Raw genomic sequence first — 14623 nt, forward strand, 5'->3', positions numbered from 1 at the left:
GCAAGTCCTCAAGGAATCAGTTCTGAAGCACTTAGAGGAGAGGAAAGTGATCAGGAACAGTCAGCATGGATTCACCAAGGGCAAGACTAATCTAATTGTCTTCTATGACGAGATAACTGGCTCTATAGATGAGGGGAAAGCAGTGGACATGTTATTCCTTGACTTTAGCAAAGCTTTTGACATGGTCTCCCACAGTATTCTTGCCAGCAAGTTAAAGAACTATGGGCTGGATGAATGGACTATAAGGTGGATAGAAAGCTGGGTAGATTGTTGAGCTCAACGGGTAGTGATCAATGGCTCCATGTCTAGTTGACAGCCGGTATCAAATGGAGTGCCCCAAGGGTTGGTCGTCGGGCTGGTTTTGTTCAAAATCTTCATTAATGATCTGGAGGATGGTGTGGATTGCACCCTCAGCAAGTTTGCAGATGACACTAAACTGGGAGGAGAGGTAGATACACTGGAGGGTAGGGATAGGATACAGAGGGACCTAGACAAATTAGAGGATTGGGCCAAAAGAAATCCAAGGAGGTTCAACAAGGACAAGTGCAGAGTCCTGCACTTAGGACGGAAGAATCCCATGCACCGCTACAGACTAGGGACTGAATGGCTCGGCAGCAGTTCTGCAGAAAAGGACCTAGGGGTCACAGTGGACGAGAAGCTGGATATGAGTCAACAGTGTGCCCTTGTTGCCAAGAAGGCCAATGGCATTTTGGTCTGTATAAGTAGGGGCATTGCCAGCAGATCGAGGGACATGATCGTTCCCCTCTATTTGACATTGGTGAGTCCTCATCTGGAGTACTGTGTCCAGTTTTGGGCCCCACACTACAAGAAGGATGTGAAAAAATTGGAAAGCATCCCGCGGAGTGCAACAAAAATGATTAGGGGACTGGAACACATGACTTCTGAGGAGAGACTGAGGGAACTGGGATTGTTTAGTCTGCAGAAGAGAAGAATGGGGGGGGGGGATTTGGTAGCTGCTTTCAACTACCTGAAAGGGGGTTCCAAGAGGATGGATCTAGACTGTTCTCAGTGGTAGCAGATGACAGAACAAGGAGTAATGGTCTCAAGTTGCAGTGGGGGAGGTTTAGGTTGGATATTAGGAAAAAAATGTTCACTAGGAGGGTGGTGAAGCATTGGAATGTGTTACCTAGGAAGGTGGTGGAATCTTCTTCCTTTGAAGTTTTTAAGGTCAGGCTTGACAAAGCCCTGGCTGAGATGATTTAGTTGGGGATTGGTCCTGCTTTGAGCAGGGGGATGGACTAGATGACCTCCTGAGGTCCCTTTCAACCCTGATATTCCATGATTCTGTAACTGGGTTCAAAACAGAACTAGATAAATCCATGGAGGACAGGTCCATCAATGGCAGTTAGCTAAGATGGTCAGGCTGTTAGTGTCCCTAAATTCCAATTGCTAGAAGCTGGGAGTGGATTGCAAGGGATGGATCACTGGAAAGTGCCATTCTGTTCATTCCCTCTGAAGCATCTGGCACCAGCCACTGTCAAAAGACAAGTTACTGGGTTAGATGGACCATTGGTCTGACCCAGTGTGTCCATTTTTATGTTCCTGTGACTCCTCTTATCCCTTGCAGTGGGTATAAAATGTCTGAGGTAGGGTTTTGGCTCCTCTGTACTTCCTCACACCATGGTAGGTGGTTAGTCACCTGGCCAGTGTGTTCTTCCAGCCCCGGAACTGCCTACATGTACATTGCCCAACAATGACCCTGCCACGGGGTGTGGAAAGGGAGGGGGGTGCCTGCAGAGGTAGGGTTCTTTGCTTATGTCTGTAACTTTCCAGAAGGGCATTGGCTGCTCAGAAGGGAAATCAGTCCCAGTGGCCATGTGTTTTGTCCTCCTATATTAAGCAGCCACCTGTTATGACATTGTATTATTGTAGGAACCCAAATACAGTAAATACAATGGCTCAAGACTGTAACTTTTCCAAGGCATCTACTAGCCAGTGTCACTGTCCCCTTATCGGGCGGCCTCTGTTGTGGGATGATTGTGTCTGAGCGTAGCCAGCCCCTCGGGGAGCTGGATTATTAACCTCGCAAACGGGCTGTGGTGGCGGCTTGGGAGGCCATTCTCCTGCCTGATAGCCACATTGTGCTAAGCAGGCCTTGTTGCAGCCAGGCCTAGCTCTTCAGAGTGAAGGAAGCGAGGAAGGGCCACATTTGGGGGGAGGGGAGAAATGAGAGTTTTGTACACTAAGGAAGAGTAAAGGGAAATGGCCATTAAACCCCAGTATCAAGTAAATGGCCTGGCCTTCTACTCTCCAACCTCCCCAGAGTGCAACGTACTAGCTGGAGGCGTCCTGCAGGGTTGCCCAGAATGCTGGCTTTGGCCGTGCAAGGCAGATGTTTCTGGGGCAGCCCTGATGACTGTCTGGGTTAAAATGCTGTGGCACAGGCCGGGTAGGAACTGTCTTGGGGTACTGGTGGGATGCCCGGGTATGTGGGAGTGGTAAGTTGAGACGTGGTGTGTGAGCTATTGAGCCGCCCCTAGTGGCCACTTTGGAACCTGCGGCAGGTGTGGAGGAAGCCATGGGCCCTTTCAGGTGCAGGAACATACTTCTTTGCTTTCATAAAGAAATAAAGCAGGCCCTGGACTCCCAGCCCCATTACTTAGTTACAGTAGCACAGGAGCATGAGGGTGTTTTCCAGACCCTAACTCACCCAGCACGGGACATGGCAGAGCATAGCTCCGGATGCCTGCAGATATGCATTGTGCTAAAGTGCTCTTTATCTGACACCTCTTCAACAGCATTCCCAGCATATCTGGATGTCACCAGCGTGTTCTGGGACTTGGACACAACTGTCCCTGAAAAGGGGGCATCATGCCCTTTAAAACCAAGGCCCTGCAGGGTCCCTCAGTCTGCCCCAGCCCTTGTAGTTGGAGTGGGGGAAGCCTGTGATCCCACAGCCAGCGCTCACCAAAGGCCAGCAGAAAGTCACTGGAAGGAAAAAGCTGAGCATGTTGCACTGTTGTGTGCACTGTCTTTGCTGCTCAGGGGTAGACTTGGAAGGATTAGATTTTTATTGGTCAAAGCTGGTAAACATCGATTTCAGCACACCTGCAAAAACTGATCAAAATGTGCAGAGAGGCGAAGTAGGGAAAACACTGCTTGAGAAGGTGGTAGGATTTGATTGGAGGATATTGACTTGGTATATTTTGACATGTGATGTTGACAGTTTCTGTTTTAACGTCTATAAAGCTTTAATATTTGGAATATCAGCATCTACTATCATTAAAAAGAAAGGAGTACTTGTGGCACCTTAGAGACTAACAAATTTATTAGAGCATAAGCTTTCGTGAGCTACAGCTCACTTCATCGGATGCACGAAAGCTTATGCTCTAATAAATTTGTTAGTCTCTAAGGTGCCACAAGTACTCCTTTTCTTTTTGAGAATACAGACTAACACGGCTGCTACTCTGAATACTATCATTAAATAATTATTGTCTGACCCCTCAAATTTCCTGCAATATGAAAATTTAAATTGATAAAATAATAAAAAAATGCTTAAAATACCCCTGATATTATCCATCAAAATTCTAAAAAAATAAAAATCAAATTCTGCCCATCCTCCTCATGACGAAGGCACTGGTGGCATCAGCCTCTCTGCAGGGTCCCCATGCCAGCTGTGAACTCCAGGGAATGCATCCGATGAAGTGAGCTGTAGCTCACAAAAGCTTATGTTCAAATAAATTTGTTAGTCTCTAAGGTGCCACAAGTACTCCTTTTCTTTTTGCGAATACAGACTAATGCGGCTGCTACTCTGAAACCTGCACTGGGATGGTTAGTCTGCAGTTCTCTGGAGAATGTGAGGCCACCTGGTTCCATCATTATCACTGCACATGCTGTGAGAACAAAGCAGAGCTTGTACTGACTTTGCCATTAGCAAGAATTGCACCTGAGCATGAATTGCAGCACCAGCCTGCTCCACACAGGAGACAACATTTTAAAAGGCGCCTTGCACTGGGGGCAGGGGGCATGGTGTCCCAGGGGAACATCCTCCACTAGGTTGAATGTCCTGCTGTAAAGTCCAAGTGGCCCTGCTGTGTGTTGACTAAATCTCCTTGAGTGAGCCTGGGCTCAGGTGCCTGCCCTGGGTTGGCTTTCCCAGGGCTCGGCAGAATCGGAGGTTCTCCTTCTCTTCAGCGGATCCCATATGGAGGACAGAGGGGCATCGCTCTCAGCAAAGTCTGTCAGTGGAAAACACCAGCCAGTCTGTTAGCTTAGCCGGTCCCTGGCGCTGTGGGAACTGTCTGAAGCAGAGGCCTAGCAGCCACGCTGCACTGGATGAGGTTAGGAGATCAGGAAACTCCAGGCTTCACAAAGTAGGGACTGGTTTCAGAGTAGCAGCCGTGTTAGTCTGTATTCGCAAAAAGAAAAGGAGTACTTGTGGCACCTTAGAGACTAACAAATTTATTAGAGCATAAGCTTTCGTGAGCTACAGCTCACTTCATCAGATGCTGTCGCTTTGGAATGACTCATGCTGTCCCGTCACCTTCTGGGACCGTCTCCCTTTCCAAGGGCCACGCAAGGTGCCAGCTCCATGGAGACAGGTCTCCTGGAGGGCCTGTGCTGGCATGTCTTTGCGGGATAAAAGACCCTGCAGTACAGTCACAGCTGGCCTAGGTTGGCTGACTTGGGCTCGGGCTGTAGGGCTAAAAATTGCAGTGCAGAAGCTTAGACTGGAGCCTGCACTCTGGGACCTCTCCCCTCGCAGGGTCCTAGAGCTCGGGCTGCAGCCCAAGCCTGAACCCCTACCCAGCGATTTTTCAGCCCGGAGCCCGAGTCGGTTGACCTGGGCCAGCCAAGGGTTTTTTATCCCTGTGTAGATGTAACCAGAGAATGCAGAGGAAGTGTTAAGCCGCCGCTTCCTGAGTAGCGGCTCCTTCCGCCCCCTCATGTCAGGGGCCTCCCTCCCTGCCGGGGATGGGGGCAGGGCTAGGAGGAGTCAAGTCCCTGGGGCTGTTCCACACTTGGAGTTGGCTCATGGGGCCCTTGTCAAGGTGACAGGCTTTGGGGTGCATCCCTTTTCCCTGCACTGGAGAGTAGGAAATGGGGCAGCATGGCAGGGCTGTGATTGCTGAGAGGCACAAGCACTCTGTCTCCTTTGGCATTTTGTTCTTGCCATGTAGCTCATCTTCTCTGCTCTGTTTGTCTTTCGCCCCATCCCCCTTTGGTTCAGACAAGTGTCCCTGTCCTGCATGTGCAGTGCAGATGGGAGGGAAGTGGAAGGCATGAGGATCTTTCCATCTCATAAAGGACTTAGCAGAAATCCAGGGGGCTCAGAGACAGGCGATGGGAATGACCAGGGACAGAGAGAAACTCCCAGTCCACAAGAGATTGGGAGGATTGGGGCTGTACCTTACAGAGGAGACGAATACGATATAACAGAATACAGACTAATTCATGAACAGAGAACGTATTTCAGGAGCCTCCATTCAGCCTGTCTTATCACACAGGAACAAGGGGGCATTCAACAAAATGGAAAGACAGCAAATTCAGAACCCATAAAAGGAAATGTTTTTTTACACATTGTGTAATTAGACTGCGGAACTCCCTGCCACATGAAATTAATGAGAAAAAGAGCTAAGAAGGCTTCAAAATGAGACTGGGCATTTATACCGGTAATAAGAGTATCCAGAGCTACAGTAGTAATAGCCAAGAGTTTGTCAGGGCTCTTGGGGGTTAGACAGAAGGAGGAACTGTCCCTTGGGACAGGTTATCCCAGAGGAGCTTCCCTACACATGTTTCCCACACCTCCTCTGAAGTAGCTGGTGCTGGCCACTGCCAGAGACAGGACACTGGGCTAGATGGACCTTGGGTTTCTGATGCAGTTAGGCAGTTCCTGTGTCCCAGTGTGAATTTAGGAGATTCCTTTCCCCAAAGCCCTAGGATGGAGAGATTTTCAGTGATCAGCATGGAGGCCAGGGGTGAGTGGGTGTGTCTGTGTGTAATGGCAATTGCCTGCACTAGCTCCAGCCTTCTAATTCCCAGAGACCGAGGTCTGCAACCTGCCAGGAGGGCAGCCAGTTCTGAGTGACATTCCCCTCTGATGTCAGTGCTGGCAAGGGGGACTGACCCAGCCCATGTGCTGCACAGCGCCCAATGGAACAGGGCCCTAAGCAGCCCTTTGCTTTGCTTCTGCATCATGTTGGCCCTTGCCTGCACAGTGCCTTGACCAATCCCACCAGGCTACAGCTGCGACCAAGAGAGAGACCTTTTTCAGGGAAATGAGCCTGGAGAAAAAGCCCTAATTGTGCAGTGAGTAAATGGTAAGCACCTCCACTTTCCAGACCAGCACCAGTTTGCCTGCTGCGTTAACCCTGATCCACTCCCGTGGAAGCCAGCCGCAGCACACATCACTCCCAGCTGACAACCTGCCACGGCAAAACTTCAACCTTTGCTCATTAAATGCAACCCCACAGCTGATTCCTCTGCCAGTGCCAGAGATCTTTGCTTGTGGAGGCCCAGATGCAGCCAAAGCCTGATTTTGGCCTTGTTTTTTTTCCTTCCAGGTTCTTCTGAAGATCTGAAATTCTGCATCCTCTACCTTGCAGAGGTGAGTGTAGAGCTTTGGGAGTTAAACTCCACAGAGCCTAAAATGTACTGCACACTAACCAATTCTTTGTAGTGGGGATAAAGCTCAGACAATGGATCGATCTCACTTCTCTTTTGAATTAGTTTGCCAGTCGGGAAAGGAAACATAAATGGCTGCAGCCAGCATATATGAGTAAGAAGCTGTAAAGTGGAATTTGTGACTCAGGAGGCAGTGAAGCCTTGATGCCTGTAACCTTTCCTCCCCACCAGTCCGTCTGGGGGCAGTTCTTTCCCCACTGCTCTGACTCCTGATTGGTGCCTATGGGTTCTTTAGCCCACTCATGGATTTCTTTGCCAGTTGGTTTTGATTTGACTTTACGGGTGGTTTTCTGTTCTTGCCTTCAAAATCTCAGATTTTTAAACAATCAAATAGGAACAACCAAACCCAACACATAGTAAGTTCCTATTTATCCAATGGCTTTGGGTAACTGGGCATTGGAATAGATGGAAGGGCTATTTTGAGCTGCATATAATCCAGCCAAGTTTCTTTTACTGCTGAAATGGGATTAGGTCTCAGTGACTGCAGGTAACTGCTCAGAACAGCTACACAAACACAGGTTTCAGAGTAGCAGCTGTGTTAGTCTGTATTCGCAAAAAGAAAAGAAGTACTTGTGGCACCTTAGAGACTAACAAATGTATGCTCAAATAAATTTGTTAGTCTCTAAGGTGCCACAAGTACTCATTTTCTTTTTACACAAACACAATCATTGATGAGCACTATGAGGCGCTAAGAGGCTAATTGAGAAGTAATTAGCTGGTAATTAACTAACATAAGGTTTCAGGGAGGGCACACAGATTCAGATAACTAAGATTTTCAGATAAAGGGCATTTGCATAACTGGAATTACACTGTAAAAGACTTCTTTATATAAACAGATCTAAAATAGCATACGGATTAGAAATGACTGAATGTCATATACATGTTTATAATCACTTGTATTTTAGCCAAGTTTCCTTTGTCAGAAATGAGCTGAGAAAGCTGCAGAACTTGTTCTTTGTGAAACGAATCCACCCAATCACCAGATCTTCTGCCTGCTTTTTGTTTTGATTTTTTGCAAGTAACTCCATGTTGTTCCTGATTTCAGGGCAAGAGTTTGGATCTAGAACTTGCTGTGTGACCATGGCACAGTTACTTTCTCCCTCTCTTTGCCCTCCCACTTTTTGTTTGTCTTGAATATTTCAGTTATAAGATCTGTGGGGCAGGAACACTCTCCCTATGCTGAAATCTCCCGACTCTGAAATCTCTCCCTATGCTACATACAGCACCTAGCAAAACAGGGCACCACCCTCATTTGATACCTCTTGACACTACCGTAATACAAATCAATAATAATAATTTTAGGTTTCAGAGTAGCAGCCGTGTTAGTCTGTATTCGCAAAAAGAAAAGGAGTACTTGTGGCACCTTAATAAATTTGTTAGTCTCTAAGGTGCCAATAATAATTTTGTAACCCTAAAATGTAGCATTTTGCCCAATTGTCAGTTTCCCCTTGACACACAGAGCATGCCAGTGGGAAAGTGCAACTCTTGTCCAAGCCTATGGCTGCACTACAGCTTAAGTGGACGGGAGAGCTTCTCCAGCCAACTTAGCTACCGCTGCTCGCAGGGGGCTGGAGGAATGAAGTCATGGGGAGAGCTCTCTCCTGTTGGCTTAAAGTAGCTACACAGAGTTTACAATGGCATACCGGCATCCATGCCAGGACCGGAAGAAGCTCCCTAAAAGTGGGGGGGGCCCCACCGGTGCCTGAACTGTGGCCACGCCCCCATACTCCTTCTTCCCGAGGCCCTGTCCTCCACTCATTCCTCTCCACCCCCTCTCCCCCGTTGCTCGCCCATACAGCTGGTGAAAAGTGGGAGGGCATAGCCCCCTGTCCCTCCTCGTTCCGGCGCCCCTGATTGGTGCAGCTGTGCCACTGTAAACTCTCTAGTGGAGCCCTAGCCTAAGCTCCATTTTGAATTCCAACATACCATTTTTGGAGGTTTAGATCCGATAAACAGAAACATTTTGCAGGAGTTTTTTGTGCAGAGTTGGCTTGTTCTTGCCAAGTGGTAGTGAAATGCTAAGCTCTATCCTTTTGCCGGGTTTGAATGTCACTGTGAATCTGTCCCACAATTCTGCTCCCTGGTAGCCACAACTGATACCCTGGCTAACGTGATGGTTGGATCAAAAGCCAGAAACATTCACTTCTTGCTCTTTCCTGACATTAATTTCTTCAGCTCTGCTGCTGAGGACTGTAGCTCTGGATTTAGGCCAGTGATTCAGGATTTAGGAAGCCCTTCTTCTCCTTGTCTCCACTTCTCTAAGTTATGTCTAGCCTTCTGATTTGCACTGTTCACCTTAGTCTGAAAACCAAGGGAATACTTTCAGCCATGCACTGTGGCTCGTCAGCCAGCAGGGGTTGCCCATGCTTTGATCAGTGAAAGGCTGTATACACAAAGATGACATCATCCTAATAGTGCATCTCATCTCTGCTGAAAAGCTGTGGCCTTTCTCAGACTTGGGGGATCACTGCCATCCCAGTGCCACCCTCTCTCTCTACCCAGTCACTCACTACTGCTAGAAAAAGCACAGAGCCTTCGTGCCTGGTTCAGGCGGGTGCAGAACAAAGGTAGACTCCCTGCCCAACGCGGTGCGAGAACTGGTTGAGGGTGTCCAAGGGACCTGTACTAATTGCACTCTTGCCTGAAAATGCTGGGCCTGCCCTGTCTCAGTGAGAGCTGGAGCTGGCAGAGGGAAGGGGAAATGTTCTTTCTCTGTTTTTTTTCACTCTGCTTCCTTTGTGTGTTTTCCACCCGCTGTATATATAGCCAGGGTCACTCCCTTTCCAGTCAGGCAACGACACCTGCTTTGCTGCTTTAGGGGAGCCCTTCTTGCAGCATCGGGGGGTGGGGAGCGGGGAGAGAGGAAAGGATTTAAAAAATAAGACAATGTGATTGTAAATACACAGGAACAGGCAGGGGGCTCAGGGAGGGCAGGTGAGGGGAGATAGGTAATGATAAAGCTTATTCCTTCCACAGAGCTCAAAGAGCATAACAGAGACATGTCATTCCGACTGTAGGGGGGGGCAACTGGGGCACAAGAGGGGAAATGACTCACCCAACATCATACCTAGGGACTACCAAATTCATAGTTCATTTTCATAAATTGCAGTCATAGCATTTAAAAAATCTTGAATTTCATGGTTTTAGATATTTAAATCTTAAATTTCGTGGTGTAACAAAGCATGAATATGTATTTAAAACCAGCAAAATATAAACCTGTAAAGCCCTTAAGTCAGCATCTCTCAAGCTGGGGGTCCTGACCCAAGAAGGGGTTGCAAGGCTATTGTAGGGAGGGGAGTCTCAGTATTGCCACCTTACGTTTCACTGCTTTCAGAGCTCGGCAGTTGGAGAGCAGCTGTCTGAGCACCCAACTCTGAAGGCAGCACCGCCACGAGCCACAGCGCAGAAGTAAGGGTGGCAATGCTGTGACCTCCCTTATAATAGCCTTGCAGTCTTTGGGTCAGGACCCGCAGTTTGAGAAACACTGTGTACTTTTGTATACTTTACCCAGCCTATAGTTTAGTATAGGGTAAAAGCACACAAAAGACCAGATTTCATGGGGGAGACCAGATTCCACTGTCCGTGACGCATTTTCACAGCCGTGAATTTGGTAGGGCCCTAATCATACCTGTGAGTCAGTGGCAGAGACAGGAATAGAGCTTGTGAATCTTGACACCCTCATCTTCTCCCAGTCAACATGCTGTCTCACTGCCATGACCAAGAGGTTACTGTCCTGGGAGCTAAGGAGAATAATGCAGCTGTTGCCAGTGCTAGACTAAGGGATGAAGGAGGGTTGGTAGGTAAAGTACAGGCCTGGGAGAGAGGACAGCTGGGTTCCAGTCTTAGCTCTGCCACTGACTTACTTGGTGACCTTGAGTGAGCAACTTAAACTCACTGTGCATTGGTGAGGCCATCTGCAGTGGATGGGGGTTCTGGGACTGAATTCATTGTCTGTTGAGTACTTGGAGATCCATAGATGTACAGTACTATAGAAATGCAAAGTGCTGCTGTTAGCCAGAAGGAAGGTGCATGAGCGTTCTAGTGGTCAAATTGTGGAGGGGTGGGCTCACTCCAGCTTTCCCCACAAAACCAGCTGTACCCACTTGAGGTGGCAAAAGGAGGCTGTGACTCACATTAGGTTATGGGATCATCGTAATCAAGTTCCTCCGTCTTCTTTCGTGCACTGATCAGCAATGAAATATCAGCCCAGCTTTGATACATGACAAGGTACTGGAACAAATTCTTAATTGGTTTGTAGACACCTAGACGACAACAGGATTATGACGAATGGACAAGATCGATTTTTTGAGGAAAAATCATGCCAAACCAACCTGATTACCTCCTTTGACGGATACTGGCCTAGTGGATTGGGGAAGCAGCAGGCGTGATATATTTTGATTTTAGGAAGGTTTTTGACACAGTCCCACATGACAGTCTCCTAAGCAAACTAGGGAAATGCAGTCTAGATGAAATTACTACAAGGTGGGTGCACAACTGATTGAAAGACCTCATTCAAAAAGTAGTGATCAATAACTCGCTGTCAAACAGGAAGATGTATCTAGTGGGGGCGGGGGGGTCAGTCCTGGGTCCAGTACTGTTCAATATTTTCATTAATGACTTGGACAATGGAGTAGAGAGTATGTGTATAAAATTTGTGGATGACACTGTCACAATTTTGGGGTAACTGCATCTGTGATCTCTCAAGGGCACCCATTTAAAGGTTTATGGTTCCCACGTCTCTCTCCTTCCAGACCAGAGTTTTAAAGCTGCACAGCTCCATGAATTACACTGTGATATCCCCAGCAAGCCAGTCTGCCTAGCCTTTGCTTTCTCTCTGAGAACTATGACCAATATATTGCCAGCAATCACAAGTGTCCACACAGCTCCTTCTGAGCAAGGCACCTTTATTCTTAAGGTAAAAGCACCACAAAGAAAACATATTAAGACAATAAAGGTTGCTATATGCAGGCTAAAAGCTTACTGTAGGTCAGCCCTCAGTCTCATGAGCCCCTGGTAGGGTTCAGTCTTTCCAACCCTTCCACGATAATTGGGGCACCCTTTGGACAGGAGGTCTTGGCTGTTTATTGGATCAGAACGAAGAGCCTGAGTCAGTTTGAACTCTGGCTATTTATCCAATAGTTCTTTCTTTGTCTGTTGGTCTCTGGAAAGCCAGTTTGAAGCAGTATGCCGGAGCCTCCCCAGGAGGTGGTACTTGTCTGGTGGGTTCCAACCTAGCTGATTTGCCTTAATCTCCATCCACTGTTCATAGTTCCTGGATGAGCAGTGCAGTCCTACCCCATGGAGTAGGACATTCCATTCATTTAAAGCAGTGGACCCCAAAGATATTACAAGCATTGCCCTATCCCTCCCAGATGCCAAGTTGGGAGGGTTGCTGCCCTTTGGAGGACAGAATTAGAATCAAAACAGCCTTGATGAATTGAATAATTGGTCTGAAATGAACAAGGTGAAATTCAATGAAGATTTTCTCCACTTAGGAAGGAAAAACCAAAGCTTAGCTACAAAATGGGACTAACTGCCTAGGGGTCATAATGCTGGGAAGGATCTGGGGGTTATAGTGGATTACAAAGTGGTTATGAGCCAATAATGCAGTGTAGTTCCAGGGTATATTAACAGAAGTGTCATATGTAAAACATGGGAGGTAACTGTCTTGCTCTACTTAGCACTGGTGAGGCCCTAGCTGTAGTATTGTGTGCAGTTGTGGGCGCAACACTTTAGGAAAGATGTGGACAAATTGGAGAGAGTCCAGAGGAGAGCAACAAAAATGACAAAAGGTTTAGAAAACCTGACCTGTGATCAAAGATTAAAAAACTGGGCACTATTTAGTCTTGAGAAATGAACACTGAGGGGGGACCTGATAACAGTCTTCAAATATTCTAATGGCTGTTATAAAAATCACAGTGTGCACAAAGGCAGGACAAGAAGTAATGGGCTTAATTTGCAGCAAGGGAGATTTAGGTTAAATATTAAGGAGAAAGTTCTAACTCTCAGGGTAGTTAAGCAGGTTTCAGAGTAGCAGCCGTGTTAGTCTGTATTCGCAAAAAGAAAAGGAGTACTTGTGGCACCTTAGAGACTAACAAATTTATTTGAGCATAAGCTTTCGTGAGCTACAGCTCACTTCATCGGATGCAAATACAGACTAACACGGCTGCTACTCTGAAACCTGTCATTATGCAAGGCACTGAATTTAGCCGTATAGAGTGGTAGTTAAGCAGTGGAATTGGGTCCCAAGGGAGGTTGTGGAATCCCTGTTACTGAGGGGGTTTCAGACAAACATTTGTGCGGGACACTCTAAGTTTACTTGGCCCTGCCCCAGTGGGGGGGCATGGTGAGAAATGGACTAGACTAGAGAACTTCTCTAGGTCCCTTCCAGCCCTACAGTTCTGTGGTTAGTGCCAATGGTATTTTAGTTATTATCTTTGGGCTTCAGAGTACCTGCCCCCCGGTACAGGTAAGGGCAGTGCTTACCTCTGTGAGCTATCGTTTCAACCTGAGCACAGAGTCAGGCAGGCATCACCCCCTTCATTGGCTATACTAGGTCACATTTTCCAGGTTATCTTCAGAGTTGTGTGGGCTAGAGACTCAGTCTGTTTTAAATGAAAGCTGAGATTCTGGAGCGCAAGTTGGCAGCCTTAAAAAAAGAAAGTCCAAGGTGTCCGTGCTTCCCCGAGCCAGCAGTATGTGCCCCTCAGAGGGGCTGTCCTGGTCGTCCTGATGGATGTGCTGTTCAGTCTGGGTGACAGCTGCGTAACTTCCCTTTTTGCCTGGGCACAAAGCTCAGCCTCCCTGCAGACTGTGGGAACAGAGCCTGCTTCCTTTTGTAAACAGTGCTTTCCCATTGAGTGTGGCTGGCTCCAGACTAGAGCCAAGGAAGGGAGGCCAGGACAGCAAGGAGACAGCCATGGCTTGCGACATGAGTGTGCCAGAGCCTCAGTGGGAGCGAGACTTCTGAACTGACATTGGGGTTACACAGTCAGATTCATGGGCACCCTTGGCCTCACTGGGCTGTCTCAGCCATGCAGAGCTGCCAGTGATGGGTTTACAATGGGTCCAGTGGCTCCATGGAACCTGGCCCATGCTCAGAAGGGGCCCCAGCCTGCTCCACTTGCCGTGCGCCCTGAGACCCCACTGGCTCACCCCGCCCACCACTTGCTCCTCTCAGCCTGCCCGCTGGCTGGCCGAGGGTTCCTCTCTACTCCCTGGCCCCACCCCAGGCTGCTCCTCTCAGCCCCCTGGCCAGACCCCAGTGCACCCCCGGCTCCAGGCACGCTCTGCTTCCCACCACCTGTGGGGCCCCACCTGTCTCCCCGGAGCTGAGCCGCCTAGGACTGGCGCAGAAGCCTGGACAATCTCGGCCAGTTGGGGGTGGGTGGGGAGGGAGAGACATTGCAGAGGGCTTGGCTGGGCCCCTCCAGGCAAGTGCGTGTTGAGGGAGCCTGGCTGGGGCAGGACCTGGCCTGGCTGATTGTGCCACTCCTGAGGGGCCAGAGCGATTCCCCGCCCTGGCACCAACCCTGGCTGTGCTGCTGGCTCAGCCCAGCAGACAGTCACCTCCCAGCAAGGCCGGTGAGTGTAGTGGGGAGGCAGGGCTTGGGATAGTGGATCTGTGGGGAGTCTGGGGGGTGCTGGGCTGTGAAGGGGTGTGGAAGAGCTGTTTGTGTTGGGGCACTAGGGATTGGGGGTTTTGTGGGGGGGGCTAGGCAGTTGTGGTGCTGTGGGCAGGGGTGGTGTTGTGCAGGGCACTGTACATTTGTGGGTGGGTCTGGTGGGGCATTGGGCATAGTGAGTCTGGGGGGGCTCTGGATATAGGGAGTCGAGGGGGGGAGGCTGTGTGGTGTGGCATGGGCCTGGCCCTGAGGGGAAGGGGCATGCTGGCAGCACAGGACCGGGCAAGCCACTGTGCATCTTGCAACTGCCGGTTTGTAAATAGTGCCCTCACATTGGGTGGAGCAGGGCCACC

General features: G+C 48.9%; 1 protein-coding gene across 13 annotated transcripts in view; it reads left to right on the top strand.

Annotated features, from left to right (window-relative positions):
- The window catches only part of RGS3 (regulator of G protein signaling 3), a 230755-nt gene that overhangs the window by 142223 nt on the left and 73909 nt on the right, over positions 1 to 14623 (top strand). For all 13 annotated transcript variants that reach the window (XM_038374581.2, XM_043498553.1, XM_038374582.2 and 10 more), the window contains one exon: positions 6525 to 6568. In XM_038374581.2, coding sequence (XP_038230509.1) covers positions 6525 to 6568 — 44 coding nt within the window. The remainder of the gene's footprint in view (positions 1 to 6524; positions 6569 to 14623) is intronic.

This window comes from Dermochelys coriacea, chromosome 16, assembly GCF_009764565.3.
Source record: "Dermochelys coriacea isolate rDerCor1 chromosome 16, rDerCor1.pri.v4, whole genome shotgun sequence".
NCBI classification, from domain to species: Eukaryota; Metazoa; Chordata; order Testudines; family Dermochelyidae; genus Dermochelys; species Dermochelys coriacea.